This window comes from Poeciliopsis prolifica, unplaced genomic scaffold (assembly GCF_027474105.1).
Source record: "Poeciliopsis prolifica strain line A6 unplaced genomic scaffold, Auburn_PproV2 SCAFFOLD001, whole genome shotgun sequence".
NCBI classification, from domain to species: Eukaryota; Metazoa; Chordata; class Actinopteri; order Cyprinodontiformes; family Poeciliidae; genus Poeciliopsis; species Poeciliopsis prolifica.
Window position 1 is genome coordinate 23,652,690 of NW_026562376.1, and position 24,970 is coordinate 23,677,659.

General features: G+C 38.3%; 1 protein-coding gene across 13 annotated transcripts in view; it reads right to left on the reverse strand.

The window, feature by feature from the left end:
* LOC129362726 (pleckstrin homology domain-containing family A member 7-like) overlaps positions 1–24,970 on the reverse strand; it is a 156,121-nt gene that overhangs the window by 52,378 nt on the left and 78,773 nt on the right. For 12 of the 13 annotated variants that reach the window (XM_055034459.1, XM_055034496.1, XM_055034474.1 and 9 more), the window contains one exon: positions 11,378–11,461. In XM_055034459.1, the coding sequence (XP_054890434.1) occupies positions 11,378–11,461 (84 nt within the window). Of the gene's footprint in view, positions 1–11,377; positions 11,462–22,181; positions 22,294–24,970 lie in introns of those variants that run through there. The other variant, XM_055034489.1, reaches the window with a different exon arrangement.

The window sequence follows — 24,970 nt, forward strand, 5'->3', positions numbered from 1 at the left end:
AAATATAAAGATTAAATTAATCTTGATAAGAAAGATTAAATTAAAGATTAAATAAAAAAACATAGACTGACAAAGCAACGTCCCTACAAGCTCTTACAGTAGAATTCAAATCAATTCATTTATTTGCAGTTTTAAAGCTCCAGTAAGCAACTTTTAGAAAAATATGTTTTTTACATTTTTGTTATAACAGTTACTGTGTTGGGACAGCATGATATGAGACAGCTACTATTGCTGTCTGAAGAAATGAGCCACTCCCAAACAAGAGGAGGGTCATAGCGCTGTCAATCAGTCTCACGTAGACGCTGCTAACTGTGCTAATGGCTGAGAAAGAACTCACCGTTCTAGGATTCTGATGAAGCACACCATCGTTCTGCATTTGGGTCTGGACCTTTTCTTCCTTTGTGTTGTGAATTAGCATTCACGACACACTAAGTTCTGGTGAACTAGCAGTAGCATAGCAGAAAGAAAAGGGGAGGGTCTGAGTAGCATGTAAATGAGTGTGATTGACAACGCTAAAAACCGCCTCCTGGCTGTGATTGATGGTGCAGCTTCAACTGGGTGAAGGCAGAGGAGCTCAATGTCTTATTCTGTTACAACATACTTTTAACAAATACAAAAAAATGTGCTAGCTTGATGAGGTTTACGGGAAATGGTGTGGGGAGTTCTTCTGCAACATCTATATTTTCTATAAACGTTCCATACTGCACCTTTAGGAATTAATAGCATACACTTTAAGACATACAAGCTAAGATAATTTATATTTTCTGTCCCTAGATGGGCTTTTAGTTACATAAACAAAACAAACATGATAAGAATTTTAAAATACAAAGTAAACATTAAAATGCTAAACTCGTCAAAAAAACAAAAAGAGGGATCTGGAAATAAGTCATGACTTAAAGCCAGCCAGACGCCAATTTCAGGTTGGAATGTATCGGCATCAACATTGGTATCAATGTTAGTAGATTTTAAGACACATCGGACCAGTAAAGCTGGGGCGATATTAACAATCAATATTTATTGATTAAAGGAGAAGGTTGGTCAAGCGGTGTTTGTTCAATCATATATCGGTAAACACTGGTTATCAAATTTTCATATCGGTGCATTATTTTCAGCCAACAGGCTGTGGTCATCTTATGTTATTAGCCAATGTAAACAACTATAAATTTATTTATTTTAGTTTTTTACATTTCATCAAATGTTTAAGAAAAAAAAGTTTATTTGCAAAGATTTCTTACTTGAATATTCTTTCATGTCGTAATGAGGTTTGAAACTGTCCTAAAACCAGACATTTCTGCCAGGTTCTAATTAATATCAATTGGTCAAAATGTCATTTTACTGCAGAGCAACACTGGAAACAGTTCAACAGCAGATCAGTTCAAGGGATAATAAACTTTTGAAGTGATAGCTTCAAAAAATATCAGCTTATTAATCCGAATGACCAAACTACAGGCCAATTCTTTGAAGTGATCTCAAAAGCGAGAAATGAAGCCATAAACTATAAATCCTAAAGTGAAGGGTTCACGGAAATACAGAGAAATAGACTAACTTATAAATGATGACGTCAACATAAACAGTTCCAGTGCTTTAGTGAAAACTTTAGGGGAATTTGACCTTGGTGGAAATTCTTTGGAGCAAGAAAAAAAAAAAGGGTCATGAAATTTACTGGATCTAATATTCAAAGATCAGAAGTGTCATCTAAGTGTGATGGCACAGAGATTATTTAATCTAATGCAAATGGCACATGCATTATGATTCCACGCTGTAACAATAACCTTGAGTAAGCAGGGCAGAGGGCGTTTCTGCTCATCCAGAAAAAAATATATAAATTTGAGGAATGCTGTGAACAGACAGGGCAGAAATTAGATTTAATTACACAGTAAGAGCCATTTCTATAAAAGTGTGAGAGCCATTTCTATAAAAGTGTGACATTTTACTAAAAAACTGCCTGAAAGTTATTGAAGTTATTTAAAATGCTGTGGATGTGGGTCACACTCGACACTCCCTCAGCCACGGGTCGACAGCAGAAAGAGCAGAAGGCGGAATATGTGAGAAATCCACAACCATGGCGATTGAAGGATTTTTCAAGCATGCATGAAAAAATCAAAGCAACTCTATGAGGTAAGTTTCTGATGAGAAGCAGGCTGGAAAAATAGAAACACTTGAGCTGAAACAAAACGGTCCAAATGTTGCAAGATAGAAACAATTTACACCAAGAAACATCTCGTTCTGTCTGACTGTTGTGAAGATTTTCAGATTGAGTTGTTAGCAAAAGCAGTTAGCCGTTAACTAACTAGCCGTTAGCTTCCACCACTTTGAGGAACGTTTTTAACAAGCTCATTGTAAAATGACACTTTTCTTCTACGCATAAGGGAATTCCTATTAATAACTTCACAAAATGTCTTCAATATTTAAACAATAAATTGCACTCAAATCTAACGTTTCCAGGGGCAGATCTAGAAAAATATCTTTGGGGTGACAAGAGGGGGGCAGGGATTTCCTTTCGCAACTGCCACCCCATGCCATCCCGATAGATCTGCCCCTGAACGCTACCAAGTTTTCAAGAGTAATTAAGCTAACTTAGCTTAGTTAAGTTAAGCCAAGTTATCTCATCTAAGCTGAAAGCTAATCTTCAACCTAAGTTAATTTAGTCAACTTAAAAGATCATTTTTAAATTTTCTAACTTTTAACTTAGGTAGGTAAACTTAAGTTTAAGTTAAACTGAGTTAACTTAGCTAAGTTAAAATGTATCTTAGCTGAGTTAACTTAACTTAAATGGCATTTGCTTTAATTAAGCATAGGAGTTAGACAGTGTAGGCTAATATCTGGAAGTAATAATGCATTTGTAGGTGGGTGGCTGGATGGATATACTAAGTAAATGTCCAGCCAACCTACACTTGTACATTGTAGTCTTTGCTTTTAGCACTCACCCAATAGGTTGACACTCACTGGCATCTTGACACTCACTGGCATCTTTTCAATGCTTTTCCAAACCTTCAGCAGCCACTATAAAATCACGACATCATACTTAAAATGGGTCTAACAGTGTGCAGACGCAGGAAAAGCCAAATTATTGTCACATTTCTCATAAATGTCTGGATGTGTAGAATAACGTCTGCAGGAAATTACAAATTATATCCTTTAATGGTGTTGGTGGGGACTGCCTTCTTTAATAGAGCAGGTAGGTGCAAACATTAGACACCATGACTGTGTCTAATGTTACATTGCTGAAGAGCTGAAATTGTCTTTGTTGTTTTATTTTCTGTGGTGGCAAAATAACAGTATAATTAATGTTTCAAGCAAACAGTGAGTGGGAATGTAATCTGCAATTTCTCTTCACAGTGACTGAAATGACTTTGTCTGTGCTTCAAATGCTACAACGTAGCTAGAAATTGAAATTGAAACGTTTTGTTGTTTTTTTACCAGATACGGAGCATATTAACTTTTCAAAGGACACGATGAAAACCTGCGCTGGTTTTATAACTAATGTCTTAAATTATTTCCTTATGAGGGGAGCTATTCAGGGTTAATATTTTCACACGAAAGTCTGAAGGTTTTTAATAATGTGGGATGGAAAGCAGTGCAATAAATGAGCTTAGCTAAACTTAGAGGACTGAGAAATTCTTTCCAAACGTTAAAGGCAAAAAGAATCCGCTGCCTGGTTGAGGCACACTAACTTAAGCCGTTACATTTATAACCCGCTCACATCAACAGGAAACATGAAACATTTAGGTCCAGGTAAAAAAAATTTTTTGCTACCTCTTCAACTGTTACCTAGCAACTGAAAGTTGTTGCTTCAGGCTGTTGTTCAGCTTGAAGGTTTGCAGCACAAAATTTCTATCTGTGAATCTTAAGTTTGAGTTTCCTCGTTCATGACCAGATGTAGCACACCAACAACCTACTTTGCATTCTTATTTGTGTAGATTTATCATATAAAAACAATACACTTTGTTTTTGTTTTGTTTTTTCCACTATTATTTTATTGCCACAAGAGAAGTGCAAACTTCACACTATAATAAATCAGTGTTAATAAATAAATAAATAAGTGTCACAACCTAGCTCAAAAAATATTTTAGTTTCCCATTTCTGATATTGGGTCTCTTCACAGCTGAATGCACAGATGTACTGGTGCTGTTTTATGGGCTTGCAAAAGTAAATTATTTGTATACCTTACAGTTTCTTGGCTCTGGATATGAATGAAGACACTGAGTCAGTGTTGGCCACGATTCAAAATATCAAGCAAATAAAGTCAGAGCAAGAGCAAAAGCTTAAGACAAAGATGTTGCAGCACAACTCCCCACACCATTTCCCGTAAGCCTCATCAAACTGGCACATTAGATATGCCACAGCCAAACATTAGCGATTCAGTAAAATCAGATCCAACCTTTTTTTTGTTGTTGTTTTCTACCAAATGTAGGTTTGTTACGTTGACAAAAATCCTTCTCGTTGGGCTAGCTTGCTCGCTAACGCATGTTTATAGGCTACAAGCTTTTAAGAAACCTCGCACACTTTTAAAATTATTATCATTATAGTATTCTGGAAGGAGAAAACACACTGGGTGACAAGATACGAATTAAAATACCATCACAGGCTAACTGCTAACCGCTAACTATGCTAAAACTGGAATCTGCTTCCTATGCGAACTAACTACTCACACTTTACCTTATAAAAGATTTTTTAAAACAACGGTTTGTGATTTGTGAAATTTTCACTATTTGTACAAAAAACAGAAATGTGAATTTGTCCAAAATACAGTAATAATCAGAACTTAGCTTGTTGTGAGCCCGATCCCACGTTCCATCTCATTACACTGATAATCAAGTTTGGTTAACATTTTGAAGTGTTATTGAATTCACCGTTATGCCTTCAATAATTTGATTTGAATGAGAAATGTTGGTTTTGAAACAGATTTTTTTTTTTTTTTACCAGAAATCACTACAAAGCCAATGTTTCACCTGTACATGACACTTTTCAAAGTATTCTGCATGCACAGATTTCTAGCTATATTAAGTAAATAACCTTTCTAAAATGAAACAGGTCTTATGTACAGGTAAAATAATGAATCTATTTAAACGAATGACTAACTCAGATGGCTGGGTGAGCCCCATGTCGCTGCCTCTACAGAATGTACTTCGCTTTAGTTCTGTCCTACGGCTGAAAGCTTCCACTCATATCCTGCTCAATAACCCTCAACTGGTAAAAAGCACATTTTTACCAGATGAACGTAGCCTGAGAGCTCACACTAGCACAGACACAATAGCAAAGACTTAACATTTTCTTTGTTTGAAAAAGAAAATGTTAAATGTTAAAAAAAGAAAAACAAAAAAGGTTGGAACTGAAACCTCTTTTAGTTGAGAGTCAGATTTGAAATAGATCCAGGTTGGAAAACACAGCAGCCAGAAAACACAGCAGCCAGAAGGCTGTCCACAGTTTACCTACGTTATTGGAGCTTAAAGGAAAGTGGAAATTGGTATCGACCAGTTCGAGTCTGAATGCTGTGTCTTAAAAGTTTGTATTTTTCTTCCTTTACGTATTTTGTCCCCTCATTGTTCTGAAAAAGGTAGAAGCATTTTCATAATTTAATTTTGATTGTATTAGAGAGGGAGTCATTTTTGTAAACTAAACATGTTTGGATATAAGCTATATTCTTCCACTTTCAATTTTTATTAATTTTTTTCAATTATTTATTAGTGTTTTTTATTTTAACTTTTGAATAAGAAAAACTTGGCTTGTAATTGTTACAAGTGATTGAAAGTATCACAAACAACAACAACATTGTAATACTTCAGATTTTATATCTAAATGGTTTATAAAATTTCAACTTGATATTAATTTTAAGACCAAAAATACCCACTTACTTTAAATAATTCTGTGTAATGCTTTAATCAGATCTATCAAAAATGCATACAAAAATTAAATATTGTTTCACATATAAAAATGGACCCATTTATTTAAAAAACAGCAAAGACTTATCAAGATGTGTCAGATGAAGCATAAAACATATAATCTTTGGGACTCTGCTGTTGGGTTTTGTATTATTGTAAAATTTGTCACATTCAGTTAAAAAGTTTAAAGATTCCCTGTGGTTTTGTTCTGTTTCCACTTCATATGTATTTTTATTCTGCTCTGATTTGAAGTCTTTAGTTACCTTTTATAGATCTCTGCACTGTTTTCATTCCTAGTTTGTATTTGTGCTGCTGTTTGCTGCGGTCAGGGTCTGTTTCCAGCAGAAATGCCACTTGTGCTTTAGTATTTTCACTTCTTCTAAACTTCAGTTTTTCTAAGTTCTTGAATGTCCTTTTAGTAATGATTTTTTAAATTATTATTATTATTATTATTATTTTCATCAATTTTTCCACCTGGCTCTTGCCTGCATTTGGGTCTAGACCTTAAAATTGTAATAAGAAAAACAATTTTTATTTATTTTTTAGTCTTTTCTTTAAAAGTGCCAGAATTAGTAGTTCAGCTTTAATATGCTACAATAGCTGGCAACAACATTCTGTGATTCATCTTTAAAGATTGGATTAATGTGGAACCAATAAAGGCTGTGTTTACAAAAAGCTAGCTGCGCTGATTTCTAGGTAATTAAAAATAAGAGTTAAAATTCTGAAAGCAATAACTCCAGCATTCATGTGAACAAAAAAATGCAAATTCAAACAAAAAGCCACAGAGGCATAAAGGGAAACAGAAGCTAAATTATGATCATGCAGGATGGATGAAAGATGGAGAAAGGAAATGAAAAGTGATGGAATGGTGGAGAAAGAGGATTAAATGAAGAAGAGACTGTGTCTGTTTAATGACACTTGATTACATGTTGATGCGGCCCTTAATCAGATCTGCTGCTGCAAAGGCCTGATTAATTGATCTTCCCTGAATTAGTGACTGAATTTGGCTCTGATGCGTTTACATAACGATCAGCCATGACAGATGGTTCACCTGCATGCGTGTAATCAAACATTACAACACGACAAGCTGACAGTGGTGCTATTACGCAGCTGCTTCTTTAACTCGTTTCATTTCTAACTACAGGACGGTTATTTAAAGCTACAGTATGCAACTTTTACAAAACTGGGGGCTTTTTTGCATATTTGTTGAAACTGTCACCATGACATGTATTTTATGAGACAGAAAATCTATGAAAAAAATTAAATAAAAACAAGCGCTCCTTCCTTTTCCCAGTGTGAACTAAAAACAGCCAATCAGAGCCAAGGGGCGGGTCTTAGCGCTGCCAATCACCCTCTGTAGTAAAGAGAGGGTGACTTTCAACTGGATGTTTGAGAATATTCAGCATGGCGCTGCGTTTCTGTTTGGCTATATTCATAAAAACATGATTAATGTTGATATTCATATATTTCTTCATATTTAATATTGTAGCTGCACAGCTACTGCAACTGGTAGTAATAATAAAGATGAAAACATTTTTGTTGGTTGAAATATCTTCAGGCCTATATTAAAATTTGTGCATATTTTCAACAGATTTTAACAAAGCTGAGATAACACTGATCATTTTCATCCGGGTCCGTACCGGGTCCACAGTCATTCTGTCACACATCAGCAGTTCTCCAAATGAAAGAAAGGAAATATGTGTTTAGAACTGTAAAAAAAAAAAAAAAAGGGAAAAAGAAAATCTGATTTAACTTTATCCAGTTATCCACTTATAAAAATCATAAAAAGATAATTGTAACTAAGATCTGTATGAGCCTGCAGAGGTCTAATGGGCTGAAAGCAGCTAATTTAATCACAGAAGCATCGATATTTGCAAAACCCGAGAGCAGAGCTCCCACAGGAGAGCAGGTCATTAAATATTCATGACACGCCCAGAAACAGCAATTAAAACTGTTCATTACTAAGGAAAAGGAAGTTATTCTGAACTCTGCAGCAAATGAGATTATAATGTAGAGCGGAGCTGGACATAAAGGAAATCAATGTCCTCTGTCAGTTTAGCTATTTATTGATAGGCAGCATTTTAACCTGGATCCAGTTTAAATAATTCAGTGATTTGTTAGTAGGATTTCATTCTCTGGGTCATGAATACATGAATTCACAGCTCAGCACAAGGAGACTGGTTTATAATTTCAGAAGTTACTCCTTCTAAGAAATCTGTGTCAGTCTGGAATATAAAATCCTTCATACTTTAATGACAACATAGATAATCTGACTTTAATATTGATCAGAGAATACTGATTTTCCTGTGATTTCTGTTTTTTCTCCCAGTTTTCACCTCAATAGCAACTAAATGTGTGATTTGTCCTTTAAACTTCCATTACGGATTTTAATGTGTGATATGAAATTTTAACATGATCTCAACCACGTCTCATCATCACGTGTACTTCAGAATGCTTTTTTTCTCTATTGTTATATTTTTTTTATTTTGCATGTTCCCACCTTAAATTCTCTTGACTCATATTGTAAATCAGAAAAATATAAACATCTTCTGCCCCTGCAGAGAAAATCTGAACTCAGGTTTATTTCACTTTATGCAGATGATCTAATGCTTTTTATTTAAACCCCTCAAATTTATTTACCGTTTGCTGCCTTTATCCAGTTGGTTGCTCCTCGTGTAATGAAGCAAACTTGCATTAATGGGAATATTTTCTTTTAAATGAAGATGTGCATAAACCTTCCCTGTCAAAACTCTAAGAGGATGGTGGACCTGTTGGCTATTCAAAACTGACAAATTCGCCTAGTTGCGTATTTCTCTTCTAAACGTAACTCCAAATAAGAGTTACGTTTAGCCAAGAAACTTTTTTTTATTTTTTATTCTTGAACAGCTGCTGCAGCCGCAGGAAACAGCATCACCTGTTGGCTCTGTTATCTGTTGCCCTTATTTCTACTGCCTCTTCTGTAATCTGGACAGAGCAAAAGTAAAACAAAGACCCACAACTTCGGTTTTCCCTCAGGTATCGTCACTTCAAATGTTGGCCAATTTGTCCTCCTCAATCTTTTGTGTGTGTCTTATCCTCTGGTGGTCAACAAGCTCTTCGGTTTGACCTTTAAAGAAAAGAGAAACTCTTCTCGATCAATATCTGCCAGTAATTATTGCTGGGGCCAATGGAAACGGCCAACTGAGCTGACAGACTGAATCAAGGGGAGAAAATTCTGGTCCCCGACGGGCAGACACTGGGACATTTTAGACGAGTCTCTGCTCCGATACACCCGAATCACATTTAAAGAGGCAGCATAATGTGATTTCCAGGAACACAGTGCTGTGTCATGGAACGTTCATGTCTCTTTCGCATGCCATACATGTCAAATATGACTTTGTAATTTAACAGGCTGAAATTGGGCCTCTCTCCCTTTCACAGCATCGCTCCTCTATTAGCCTTTAAACAACGTTTTTCACCAGTGTTTCAATGAGAAGTAGCTGATATATGATGAGCTTAAAGATCCGACCATCTGAGTGATGTTAGCATGAAGTATTGCCACTCTTGGTTGAAATAGATGTCTGGATGCTCTACCCACTGTGAGAAGCTTCACTGAATGAACAAAACGAGTTTTAGACAAAAATACACCAGATACATTTACAGTTTGTTAAAGTGAAACCTCTTGTTTCTCCACAAGCTTTGTTATTCTAATGTAATTTTCTATCTGCTGAGACTGCTGGAGGGAACCTGAGACCCATAAAGACACAATAAGTCGGACAAAAACACCTGCTACTCCAAGAGTGTAGCAAAAAAACAGCCAGCTTTACTTCACTGTGTTGCTTTTACATTGACTCTGTAACACTGGTGAGACACTTACTGTGTACTGATATGCAATAAAAACATGTCAACAAAAAAACTAAGCTTAGCAAGTTTCCACATGCCATATCTTACATGTACTATTAAAACATAATTTTCTAGATTCTCAGTAGAAGGATGCACAGTTGCGACATGTTATATCTGGGGATCCAGTCCTGAGAGGAAGTGTGAGTACGCGACGAAAACCCAAAATGTGCACGGAGACAACATGCTAATTTCATGCAGAATGAGTCTCACATGGGATTTGAACCCAGGACCTTCTTGCCGCAAGGCATCGGTGCTAACCACCGCAACACCATGCAGCAAAATGCAATAAACCGCAGCATGACTTGAAGAACTCTTCATGGATTTTTTCCTCTTTGAGGAAGAAGTGTCTATATTATTTATTTAAAAGAAAACTTTCTAAATAAAAAGTAGTCTTGTTATAGGTATCCCCAGACTCCTTTAGCTCCAGATATAAGGGGAAGGTGAGCTCCGATTTTGGTTTGAGCATTGAGAGAGAAAAAAAGAACTTTCACATTTTAAGTTCTCCAAAAGTGGAAAAGCAGATCTAACTAAAAGTACGCTCCGCTGTAATTCACCACTCCTGGTCTACACTGGAGGGGAGCGATGTTCTCCTCGTTCCTGCTGAGGCATCAGCAGACGGTAAGAGCACTCCTAACACCACTGCATGTCCTTGAGAAAAAACATTAACATTTTCTTTTTCACACAAGAAACCGAGGAATGAAAGAAAAGCAGTATGAGAACCTTCTCACACAGTAGATACATGTGGGGAAACTTCACGCCGCCTCTTAAACAGGAACTTGGTTTTAAGTTCAGTCAATGAGTCTGCAAGTTGAACTGTGGAAAAACTGAGGGAAGCAGATATGATTTCTGGGATTTCCTTGATCAGATCTCAGAATTTAGTGTAGCTTTTTTTGTTATAAGTTAAAGAAAAATTGATATTCAACCCATATAGATGAGAGCAGATATAGAAATCAAACACTGAAGGTAACAAGCTGTTACTACAAGATTATTTCTTTGGTCCAAGGTACGGACAAGGTATTTATTATATCATTTATCTTGTATAATTTATCATGAACATTTCTTAAAATGATAAGAATTCTGATTTATTATTGTTGCTATAAATTTCAAATAATGATGTTTTAAAAAAAATGACATTGTCGGAAATTTTATTTTTACAATTTTACTATCAACAAAGTACTAAGCTAAACAGTTACTTTATAAAACACAGTTCATCATTTCAAATAATAATTTTATCATCATAAATTGTAGAACAAAATATAACAATAAAGCTCTAAGGAGTTTCTGCGCGTTTCAAAAACATAAATTTAACGTAGGAACTTTGTCCAGTAAACTGATCCATAAAGCTAGCTGGCTAGTTAGCACTAGTCTAAGTACTCAATTAAAAAAGTCTTGTGAGACAAAAAAAAACATGGAATATACAATTAAGTAGTCATGCCAAGAGTAAATTTAAGACCTGTGATTGACATATTAAGGGCCGAGTTAGTTTAAAAAAAATAAATACATTTAGGACATTTTCAGGCCTTATATTTAGATACACAAATTTAAGACTTTTTGAATCCATATCACACTCCCCTGGTTCAAGGTGCAGAAAAGTAACACGTCTCTTGACTTACTGTTCCTGCAGGAGGAAGTCCACGTTCTCTGAGGAAATCTGTCCGGTTACAGGATGACAGAACGACGTGCTCCTTTGGTTATGACTGAAGAGACACAAATAAGGAGACAGAGAGAAAAAGGAGATGAAATTAGCAAACCCCTGAGGCAATGTAAACACTCAAGGCATCCTGCTATATTTGTACCCTCAGCAATTAGAGCCCCTTATCAATCACTCCACTTGGACAATGACTTTTCCCAGCCCAGTGTAGAATGTGACTACAGACCCCCTCTCTGCCCCTCTGTCAGTCCCCGGTCCCGCCCGCTCTGTGAGGCGCAAAGTGTTGGGCTCAGCACAAACGGAGGAGCGCTCACACTCATTCAAAAGCCTCAACCAGCTGGACTGAGTAAACAACACCAAGCGGTGCTCATGGTGTTTGAGTGTGAACATCTGAGTGTATCCACTTAAATTACTGAAGTAAAAAAAAAAAGAAAGAAAGAAACGGTCAGCTCATTAGCTTGCCAGTTTCAATTATAGCTCCATGTGTTTTGGCTCTTAAATCGCACTGGCAGCAGAAGAGCTGTTTGGTTGTTACCAACACAGCCATAGACCTAATAATGAGAAGCAGCGGGCCCACTCAGCAAAAACAAACTGGTGAAAGGTTTAGAACCACTCCACGGCTCTGTTGGCAGTCAATAGAAACCGCTGCTCATATTGTAGAGAGTCAAAGTTTGATGTAGTGGAAGAACGAAGCCTACGACGGAGCGCGGGTTTTTCCCAGGAGAGCTGCAGCGCATCCCATCGCAGGGACGCACAGTGACGCCGTTAGCTCCCAGGCTAAAAGCAGCCTGTCACACACAACTTGTTAGACTGTCTGCTCAGCTCATACTGCCTCAGCAGCAGGTGTTTGAGGTTTACCCAAAAGTATTCAAACCTCTTAAATGGTTTGATTTTAGCCATTTATGTTAGTTTTCATCTGTAGTGCCTCAAGGTACAATCAATATGAATACAATCCCATATTACAGTGCAATATGGGCAGCTTAAGATTCAATTTAACCGAGAATAATAATAATGACAAATATAAAGTGTTTATGTAAAGGGAGAATATCAAGTTTCAAAATTAAACAGTTCTCTTAAACATTTCACAGGACAAAAAAGGTAATAAAAGCATGACTGATTCGCGCCGATATCGGGTCAAAACCGGTATCAGCCAATACTCGAAGCTGTGATATTGGTATCGTATCGCAAATAAAATTTTTTTAGCTGGACGACCCTAATCCCTGGCTCCACAGAATCATAATTAAAACTTAGATCAGAACTTGAACTGGACCATTCTAACACATGACTATGCTCTGAAGAATAATTTCAATCTCATCTGATCAACATTGCAGTCAACAATACCATGACTTGTGGAAAACCTTCAAATCAAACTTCTGTCAACAATGGCTTCTTCTCGCGCTCTTCCACAGAGGAGCCCAGATTTTTTTTTTTTTTTTTTTGCATATCTGACAGTTTCCCCATCAGCAGACTCTCCCATGCTGTCAGGAATGAAATAAAATGCATATCAAAGTTTTGCACTTATTTTAGGATCAAATGTTCCTGGTCGTTCCCAACAGTTTGGCCAATTATCCATCAGCATAAATCTTAACTACAGCAACAGGTTTTGTGTTTGAACTCCATCATTAGTGATATAATTTCACCACCTGGCCCTGTTCCCATTTACACATGTATGTTTAAAAACCGGTTGTAAAAAGTGCTGACAGAATATCCTGAAGAGCAGCAAAGCGTTACAGCGAAGCAGCTTTCAATCAATACTGGAGGAATCATGACTCACGACAGCTTTGCTACAGGAGGAGTGTGTAATAAAACGAAACAACCACAGTGAGCGTACGCTGCCACGGTTCACAGGGGAATATGTTCTGTCTTGTACCATAACAGGAGTCACAGCCACAAAAGTCAGATGGCGATTTATTAATAACCTCAACAGGAGAGCGGATTAGAATCAATCAGCTCTGGCATGAAAGAAAAAACAAATGAAGCCGACGGGCCTTAGAGTGGTGAGTTCAGACTGATTCGCTCCCCCACGCGGAGCTGCAACGATTTCCACAGCTGCAGAGTGTGGTGCACATTTAGATAAATGCACTATGGTGCACTTGGTAGCACTTGCAGCAAAAGTATTACAAGTTTCAATCCCAGCGTGGGTTGTTTCTGAGTTGAGTGTCCAACCTGTGCAACCTTCCCACAGTCCAAAACCAGGACCGTTTGGTGAATTAGTTAGTCTAAGGGAACATTCACGCCAGTTCTGTTCAGTCCACTTTAATCCACCTCCAATCCATTTCCCTAGAAAAGCCTGGTTTGCTTGGGGAGGTGTGAATGTGCAATCAAACTCTGTTCCGTTCAAAAACTTGGGTCTCGTTTCGGTTGACGTGAACACTGGCCGTGTTTACATTGAGCAAATTCCATGGTCAAATTACAAAAATAAATTTGCTTCATGGGAACATGGCAATTTAGAAAAAAACTCAAATTTTTTGCTAAATTGTTGCTGCGCTAGGATGAGGTGATTGAAATGGAAACACTTGCACATTACATGAGTCACAAGATCATCAGCCAGATGTTACTAATGGTGGAAGAAACAAAGAAGGCTACAGGATGAAGTAGCAAGATGACGGAGCGACATGAGTCATCACATGACCAAACTTATTCACTTGATTTTAATTGGGTTTCTTATTTAATAAAAACAACTGAAGTGTGAAATTGTGTCTTGCACATATTTGTAATGGAAACACAGCTACTGATGCATTTTATGAAGAAGAAGAAAGTTGCCACTTCGTCTCTTCTTCAGAGGTTTTTCTGTTGCTTGGTTCTTGGTTCAGCGCCACCACAGGTGAGGAGAGGAAAACAGTTCAGGGTGAAAGAAAACCGCACCAGCTGGAAATGTAACAAACATTTTGACTTTGGTTCCCAATCAAAACATGAAATAAATTAAGGAGTGAATACTTTTTCAAAGACCTGTACAAAGGTGCACTGACTTTAATAAAGCATTAAGTTGTGACTTCTTTATCCAATCCTGAATTCTTAACAATAAATGCCATTCAATTCATTCCATTGTACGTCGTAAATATCAGTTAGATTTACCGGTGATGACAGATGTGATACACTTTCATTTTCACCCCAGTGTCAGAACTAATAGATGGACTCAGAATTCACAGAAATCTTATGAAATTAAAAGCTACGTGTCAAAGCCATTAACTCTGCTCTCCGGTCCATAAACAGATAAAGAGGAATCCATCATTGCTGATATTCAGCTCACTCTAAATCCTCTCTGTTAACTCAGCAGTAAATCTAGATATTGATCTCACACATTCGCACACAGGCCTGTTTGTTTGTGAGCCCAAGTGCGGTAACTGGTCCCTCAGGAAGATGATAAAGTTCATGTCAGATTGCTCACTGTGAATGGGAACAGTGCGTAAGGTATCCTAAGAGGCTGTGATTTCATTCTGCAGTGAGGTTTGAAATGGTCCAAGACATTATAGATGTGACAGCATCATTTTCAGGGGAACAGAGGCGATGACGACCTCTGGTGTAATGAAAACAGGCTGAAACCAATGCTGGAAGCGTCACCCGGGGGGCTTTCAGCCGCACAATTTATCACTGGAAATGAAAGAGATGTTCACAATGTACCTTCCATCCCCGTGTTCTTTAGCTGGTAGTGGCATAAAAAAGTCTATGATTAAATCTTTCCCCATTTCTTCTATCAGTTGCTGAATTTGACATGAAAGAGCTTCAAGACAGGAAGGGAACTGTGAAAAGTGAAGGTGGGACTGGTTCCTTTTAGTCGGGTACGCAGAGCGCAAGCAAACTCCACCTTGCAGCTGATTTTGATGGGTATGTTGGTGCAAAGACACTTAATTTTTACTCTACTCTGCATCCCCAGAAGCAAACATGGAGAAGTAGAATTCAGTCTCCAATATGTGGAACAAACTTCCGGAAAACCACACGACTGCTGACACACTGACTTTGTCTAAATCAAGGCTAAAATCCCACCTGTTTAGAGTTGCCTTTGGTTCATAATAACTGGAACACTGAATAACATATTTGATGTGTTTTTGCTTGATGACAAAATGTAATGTTAACTGCTTGTCTGGAACAAACTTTCAGAAAACTGCAAAACAGCTGAAACACTGAGTTCCTTTAAATCCAGGTTAAAAATTCATCTGTTTAGAGTTGCTTTCAACCCATAATCACTGCTAAATTGACCACCATATTTGATGTATATCAATAATTTTGAAGAAGGCATTTGACAAAATGTAATGTCTGTTACTGGCTTCTCAGTTAGATGACTTTTTGGCGTTTTTAATTTTGCATCTAAAGGCCACTGAACAGCTATTATGTGTTACTAACACATTTTTAACACATTATAAGAGGTAATAAATAAGCTTTTAATGCTAATATTGGTTAGAAAATCAGAACTATATGTTTAATATGTTTTTTTTTTCCCACAGGCATTTTTAAAAGTAGCTTAAAAAGGTGGAATCTACTTATATGCTGAAACTGGGGAGGAACAAATTGACATACTGTAAGCTGTTACTAAAACTATACGGCATAATGAACCTTCCTAATGAACGACCTTAATTATTTATATAAGTGTGGCAGCAGAGACCACACTTCTGAGTGAAATGAGGCTGCTTTGAGTAAAATAGGATGTCGTCTTTCTTTAGCATTTGGAGCAGCTAGCAGTCTCTGGGGATATTCCTAAATCATAAATATATCCCACTTTGACTCAAGGGTTTCCAACAAGATACAATTGTTTTGTTTGTTTGTTTTATCGAGCATGTACCGTGACAGATTAGGTTTTAAAAAATGAAAACTGCAACTGACAGACACCTGCCAGTCCAGATTTTGCAAATTTCACTTAATGTTGTTTATTGAGGATTGCAACTCCAGAGTATTGATGAATAACTGAACTATTTTTTGTAGCACGCATAAAGTATTCAAAAGAAAACTAAGCTTGTAGCTAGCCACAATTCTACTTGACTTGAAATGGTTGGTTGTTGCAAAGCAGCCAAACCAGGAGTGTGATTTATTTTTCTTGGCTGTCCCCATAAGAGCAGAAATAGGAAAGACTGTAGATGTTAGCTTTTATAGAAGTGGTAAGAGAGTTTCCATTTATTAATACTGAGGTACATTTGGTACAGAAACAGCACAAAATGTACTGCTTTATTTGGTGCTGAAAAGCAACAACATCTATTGAAAAGGACCCAGGATCAATATTAACAGAAAATATGTTCAATAGAATAGAACTATGCAGATGATACTCAGTTCTACATTACGATGTCACCAGGTGACTCTGAACCCATCCAATCACTGAATAAATGTTTAGAACAGATAAATGTGTGGATGTGCCAAAACTTTCTCCAGCTGAACAAAAACAAAACTGAAGTTATTATCTTTGGACCTAAAGAGGAACGATCTAGAGTCAATGCACAGCTTCAGTTATTACAACTAAAAACTAGCGATCAGGCCCAAAACCTGGGAGTAGTGATGGACTCGGACTTCAACCTTGCGAGCTACATAAAGATGATTACAAAGTCGGCCTTCTATCACCTGAAGAACATCTCCAGGATTAGAGGACTAATGTCTCAGCCAGATCTAGAGAAACTCATTCATTAGTCGCATTGATTATTGTAACAGCGTCTTCACAGGCCTGACCAACAAATCAATCAAACAGCTGCAGCTGATCCAGAATGCTGCCGCTCGCGTTCTCACTAAAACCAGCAAGATAGAGCACATAACACCAGTTTTAAAGTCCCTCCACTGGCTCCCTGTAGCCCAAAGAATAGACTTTAAAATACTGTTGTTAGTTTATAAATCACTGAACGGTTTAGCACCACAATACATCAAAGATCTGCTGTTGTTGTATTAACCTTCCAGACCTCTCAGGTCTTCTGGTTCTGGTCTGCTCTGCATCCCCAGAACCAGAACCAAGAGAGGAGAAGCAGCTTTCAGCATCTATGCACCAAAGATTTTGAACAAACTTTCAGAAAACTGTAGAACAGTGGAAACCCTGACTTCTTTTAAATCGCAATTAAAAACACACTTGTTTAGAATTGTTTTTGAAATGTAATATGTAACAATGTATTGTCTATTCTATGTTGCTTGACTTTTGTGTTCTTGTGTTTATGATGTAAAGCACTTTGAAATGCCTTGCTGAAATGTGCTATACAAATAAAATTTGATTTGATTTGATTGATTTAGAATTTTGATAATTTCAGTGAACTCAGATCTAGAACCATCTGGCATTCTGGGGAGTAAAGACAAAGGAAAGGCTTGAAAGTCCAGCTTGAAAATACTCACTCGCTCTTTGGCTAGCTAGCAACAACTTGTTATCACACATGTGCAGTAGCAGTTTCATGTTGTCATCAACAAACTCCTTGGAGGTCCACTTGGTCTCCAAACAGACGTCCGCTGAAACACTTCCTCTCAAAGGTAAATTTTTATGACCGCGGACGCAAGCCGATTACGTTGAAAGTCACATGAATGTGACTGCTGTTCCCTGACAGTTGTGTGATGGCAGCCCTGATAGAGAAGAAACGCCCAAGTTCCTCTTCAACTTCCTACTATCTTCTTGGATTGTTGGAAATGAAGGAATTTGTAAAGAGAAAAGTAGGAAATGGTACACTTGACTATGACAACTCAGCCGTCTGCGGATAACGGACGATTCACAGAATACAAACAGAACGCTTGAGCATGTGGGATCAAATGAGTACATGCTCAAGAGGAAACTGCGGATAAAAGAGGAAAGGTCATGTTAGTAGTTTGGCAGTATTTTGTGGTTTTAAAACAAAGAGCTTGATAATCACCGATACCAACTGATATGTAATACTTATATTGCGATACGCATCGCCCCGCCATAGGACACTCCGACTCAGAGATAAAGCCCAGATCCAAAGAAACACCTTCATGTTCCTGTAGGTGTAGTTGATTCATAAATCAAACTAATGTTAAACAGTTTTGCATGTGAAGACTTTCCTGCTCTTTGCTTTAATGCAACTTAAAACAAAGTTTATTTTTCCACCATTTGATTCATTATTTTCTACAGCGATGGACGTAAACACAAGAGTCTGGATGTCTACCCTTGAAGATCAACATAAAACCTAATGCTATAAAAAAAAAAGTCAGACTTCAGACATGGTGACTCATCCTTGTGTTGTCATATCATCCTTTCACAATGAGACTCACCCACGGTTGTGATGTGAGCTTTATAAGACCATATCAAAAAAGGAGATACAGAATCGATGAGCCATGGCATTTAAATGTGAACCAATCACAGACAACCAAACAGGCTGTTTAGATTAAATAACTCATTAGGCTGTGATCAGGAGAAAAGGCACTTATCCACAGTTTCCTTCATGCAGCTTTAAAACAGCTTTTCTCCTATTTTTATTGAACTTTATTTATCAGATAAGCTCCCCTGTGGAGGTGGCAGACTCAGTAAAAGTCAAGCTTAGCGTCAGGGAATCCCACTGAGCCTTCTTCTCACTATACGGTCTTGACCACTGTCAGCTCAAGCAATGACCGATTGACCCCGTAGATGTCCAGATGACATTTATGAGAGACGGGCTGTACAGGTTTGGAGTTTTAAGAACACCCTGGATATCGTAAAACCTACACAGCTTAAAGGGGCAGCATTATGTGTTTTTCAGTGCAACCTTATAGCACAATCAAGTAACTATGTGACCTTAAGTTATCGTAAAAATTATATTTAACAGATATGATTTAAAATAAAATTGACTTTGAACACCTTGGAGTACTGTCTCTTTAAGAAGCTCTTGGTCCTTCTCAAACTCCGCCTTCATGAGAGGGAGCGCAGGAAGTCATCACAACGTTGCTCCTCTATTAACCCCTCAATGTTTTACATTAAAAAGCCAATTTTACATAATATTTTCCACATATCTTTTTTTTCTCATGCAAACACACTCATCTTACAAACATAATATTTATATAATTCAGAAATGTGTCTCTGACAACAAACATCTGGTATTAAAAAGAAAAACTATATTTTACTTTTGAAATAATTCAGGACGTATTCTAGGATCATAAAACTGACCGTAAACCAAATATAGTCCAAAATTATAATTAGGTGTCAAGACAAAATTATTACAATCCATTCAATTCTGCCATATTTTTAACAGCTGAAATGCACCAATTAGCCTCAATGTAACAACTATCAATACATGGGTCTCTCTACTGCAGCCAAAACACCTGCGAACCGTTAAGCTGTGGACTCCAATTGATCCCTGAAGGTGTGCTGAGGTATGTGTCACTAATTAACCAGACTTGTTTCTAATAGACTGGTCAGAAATCCGGGGCAGGTCAATGCCTCACATGTGATTTTGGGCTCCTCCAATCATTGCTGACCTTAGTGGGAGGGCGCATTGTACTGGTGAAAGAAGCCACAGCTATCGGGGATTATTGTTTCTGTTTTCATGAGAGGGAGCACATGGTCTGCAACAATGGTAAGGGAGGAGGGACGTGTTCAAACTAACATCCGCATGGATGAAAGGACCCAACATTGACCAAAAAGATCAACAAGTTGTTGATGAAGCTTCATCAACAGCTTGTTTGTTTTGACACCTTTTCCTGAGGACTCTAGTGAAGTTTTCAACTTTATCCAAACATTTGGCCATGATGTCTGCAATGCGCCAGTTAAATAATATGAATACACCAGAAATTGCCCGCCTTGTAAACCACAATTGCTAATTTTAAACTTCGAGCAGATCTTCAGCAACTTCACATAAACACATCTAAAATGCCACGTTGCAACATTCATCATCGACAGCTGGATCAGCCGGCTACATCTCCATCTCCAAAAGATGCTGGCTCTTTTTTTTCCCCTCCCATGTTCAGTAAAATTTATCCTCATGTCCGCTAGATTTCACACCCTGCTTTTGTTTTAACAGATGTGTGGCTGACGGAGCGTTTCCGACATGACGTGGAGATGGGAGTGGGCGCCTGCTCGGTCAAAGGTCATGTCTATTTAAAGGGTTCTTAGTATTGAAGTGTGGAGCGGCTGAGCTCGGTCGAGCGCCGTCCGTGCAGAGTGGGAAAACACAGCAAGGTCATTCCTGCCGGAGCGCGCGGCGGATGGTTAACGGAGTGCATGAAGAGGCAAAAAATGCTGCTTGCATTTGCAGGATGTTGAGGTGAGAGCGCACATTTGAACTCCAAGCTAATTCTGTTTGTACTACGTGCAAAAGGTTACATGCACTCAAACACGAACGGTTGAAAATGTAGGGTTTTACCAGCAACTGAGAGGGAATTGATTCCACAACAAAACACTTTCAAGTAAGTGTTTTGATTTCTTCAAGATCAGAGATCTTGAACGCTTACTTGAAAGCTCAAGATCAAAGATCCACTCAAGGACTGATCTTCACCCATTTGAAAACCTATTGCCATGTGTCTTGGACCGCTATCCTGTTGGAAGACCCAACGGTGTCCACGTTTTCCCATCTCAACCTAACCTGTCCCCCTCACACAGAAGATCAAGCCACCACAAAGAACTGGCAAATACCAAAAGATTAACCACAAAACTGCACAAATTGAAATTCCAAAGATAATTTTGAAATAATGTCACAAAATCTCTTGTTGGTTGATAAAAAAATTTTGCACTTCAGTCGTATTGAAATAGATGCATTTCAGAAAGCTCCAATGTAAAAACGTCTTTTTCGTATCATGCAAGTCCCATGATCAACAGCCGGACGTTACTACTGATGGAAACGATGTAGAAGAAGACAACAGGAAATAGAAGTGTTTTGTTTTTTAATAATATGCAGCTGGCTGCACCAGAGCTCTCACAGAATCACATAGTTCATAACACGTTGTGTCATTCCAAAGTGTTGAATCCATAGCTCTTCTGTAAAACTGTGTGTAAATTAGAGGACAATGAATTCTTACTTGTGCACTAAATTCTTGTTTCCAAATAACTGTTAAGTTTCTTTCTCTACTCATGTCACATAAAAAAAAGAAAGTCCCAAATTTATTTTATATGCATGCCCACATAAAATAGATTTTAATTATTCACATGAGCTACTTTACATTAAGTGTTAACATTTTTGTTTTATTATTTTTTAGAATAAACAAGCACATCAAAAACATTACATTTTGTTAAAATATATCAACTGGGTTTAATATTCGGGTTCTTGTTTCTTTCAGAGAGTTTTGTCAAATTATTTGAACCGGTGCGATTCAAACAGAGCCTCAATGTGCAACTCACATAAGGGCAAAAAATAAATAAATACGTTTCTGGCACTTTGGCATAAATTGCTACAGTTCAGATTATTTCACAACCAATATGTGAAAAAAAAAAACAGTTTTTTTTTCCCTCCAGAACTGCGGCTTGGTTGTTGCTGCACAAACTTATTTTATTTTTATTTCATAAACGGCTTCAGGTCAGTTTCAGGCACACTGAGCTGCAGCAATGCATGCAAACCAAACAAGACAATCCATCTGCTCTTCTTTTTCGCTATTACTTCCATGTGTGTGACGGTGAAATTGTTTTCACTTCACCGCCACCAGACTGCGCTAAACACACTCTGACGAATTAGAGCGCCAACGCCTGGCAGCTGATCGGCCTGCGTCCAACGAGCCGAAAACTTGCATGTAGAAGAACCACTCGACATGCCACAGTGATATTAGAGCCCGGCTGCATTTTGTTCAGACCACTGACGCTGCAGGCGCAGAACTACGTGAGTTGTTAGATGAAGCATGATGAAATGGAAAACTGAAACAAACTCACACATTAAACCTTATTTTTATCCCCCATTTACCTGCATTTGAAGTCTGCAGCTTCATGTGAATGTTGCATGCGTTTAGACGCTCTTCCTGTCTGTAACCAGCAGAAGGGTGTGCCAGCATGGTGTTATTACTGGTGAAGAGCTGCAACACAATCTGACCACACACACACACGCCCACCCAGCTAAATTCCCTGCAGGTCAACGCTGCCAGTAAATTCCTTCCTTGGTCTGCTGAGTGCAAAGTGCAGTAGTAACACGCACAGTTCAGCTTTAGACTCTCAGGGTCTTAGCGGCCCTGCTCCAGCACTCAGACCCACACACGTTTTACCGTTTGATTTTCTCAGAGTCCGTTTTGTTCTCTCACGCTGAGCCCACCGCTCCGACTCCGTCGCCCACTCAGACCGAACGGGAATCAGAAACGGATCACTCGTCTGCAAAGGTTTAGTCTGACTCTGGTTCATGTACCACTCTGTGACCGGTGGTACATGAAGGGTGCAGTAAGAACTTACACACAACATTAACCTTGTGTCTACCTGTGTGAGGTAAAAAGAATGATGGAAGGACCAGCTGGATGAAGAAAGGTGCAAAACCACCAAAATCCTGACAAAAAACGTACATGGCTCAGAAGTTGCTGCTTGACGTTCAATGAAAAAGACGAGAAGCTTCATATTTGATGAAGGCCAAACCAGACACCAGTGATTTAACCTCATAGCTGCTTATTTTCTTAGAACTCTCTCACAATGGTGGCTTATGTCTCCTAATGATTTACACTGACAGATAGTATGAATTACCAATGAATCCATTGCAGTTTTCTGGCTGATCACCAATATTTTAAAAAGCCAGACTATCTTTGTCTAATTTTGTCAAAAAATTTGTCAAATCTGTACTAATTATTATTATTTTTTATTTGCACAGTTGGCAAAAGTAGACTGACTATTGTTAAACACAACCTTCACTGAGAGCCTTGTGACGGTGATAAAGATCGGCAGATAAGACCACAAACCGACCCATCGCCGATCGCCCTCATCGAAAGAAATCTGGGCCGATCAATCTGAGCACCCCTAAGCAGACTGCTTTTGGCTGCATTTTGGCTACATTTTCTGCCCACCAGGCTTCCTTTCTAACACCCCCGCTGTCTGTTCTTCAAACAGGGAGGGTAGGCGAGCTACCAGAAAGCGACGCATGACCCAAAAGGCTCAGCACCCGACTCACAAAGTGTAATTTAGCTCATTAGATCTCAGTGCTTTTATGCTGCCAGGCGGTTCCCCGGCCCGTCTCTGGTTTCAGTGTGACCCAGTAAAAACACAGAGGCTCTCCAGCAGCTCGGACGGGACGGGGTGGGACCGACGGAGCCGTGGCAGCGGCTCAACGCGCCTGGCTCACTCACAGCGACACGCTGCCAGTAATATCAGAAGGAGAAGCAATTATCACCAGCATTACTAGCTGGAGCGACCTTCTGGCAAAGCTCAGGATGACACGGGGATATGACTGTTACAGCACTTCCTTCCTCTGACACACACTGCAGAAGCTCGCCTTGGACGAAAAGTTGGAACTGTCGCATAAATAAATGCAGTATAAAAAATCGGGGCTGAGGTGTTCACACACACAATCTAAAATGCTTAACGCGTTGATGTTACAGGTAGTGCAGATTAATCGCACTACCTGTTTTGACCTAAAAGGCTCTCTCCTGCAGAGGGTGACCCAGCGCAAAACAACGTATTACTGCGGTCAGCCACGCACACTGCTTGCAGTACTGAACCATTTTTTGTTGCCATTTTATTTAACGTTTTTTTTTTTTTTATCTTGTCCTAATGAGAATACTGTATTTGACTCAGAGTTTTACTGTTTTTAACATTTTGAGCACCAGGTCATTTTGAATCATGTTATAATTATATCTGTATAAAGTTTCCTGTCTGGCAAAAACGCAGACTCACCTCACTGTAACCAAATCTACCTGGTGTTAGAAATAAAGCTGATTGGTTGATGATTTATTTCCAACCCTCCTGAACATAAAGACCTAGAAAATTCAGATGTTTGGTTGGAGACAATAAAACATTCAATTTTGGGGGAAAACGTGAATTTCTACATTTCAAGCTTACAAAGTTAGGCATGGTGATTAAACATGACAAGTCAGAGCGCTAGAGTGGGATTAATCTCATTACATGTTTTAATGGATTGACTCGAATAATAAATGTGCATAATTACCACGAAATGTATTTCTAGTCGGCATTTTCTGTGGCTGAAAAACTATCACAATATGAATGTTTCATATGAGTCCATATCAATATTATTGATACGTTTTTTGGGTTTTTTTGCTTGTTTTTTGATAACTGAGAGAATGCAAAACTAGTGCTAGGACCTTTCTAGCACTAGTTTTGCTAGAAAGGTTCAAGCTAACAACTTAGCTTAGTTTAACATAGAGACTGAGCAGCCGAGCCCTTTCCTCTGCCTCCCTCTCCCAGATTGCTGTGCGGTTCTGACTATTGATATTGATCACGCATCTACCAGAATATGTGTTGTTGATTTATTGTCCTGTTTTTGCCTTAATCGAGAATTAAACGTGCCACTCAATGGCACATGGAAATATTAGGTAAAAATCAATTTGATCATTTAAAAAATTCAGATACTCAATACTTATTCTCCCCAGTTGGTGGGCTGACCAGCAGACATTTGACCATTTCCTTTTGTTTCAGATGGAACGATACACAAACTGTTCCATGCGCTGGTATTCACAGACATTCACGGTTCCCAGGGGATGAATCCCTGTTGACTTGAGTGAAAGCGTTTTCTTTCAAGCACCCAGCAGACGGCTGACATTTAGA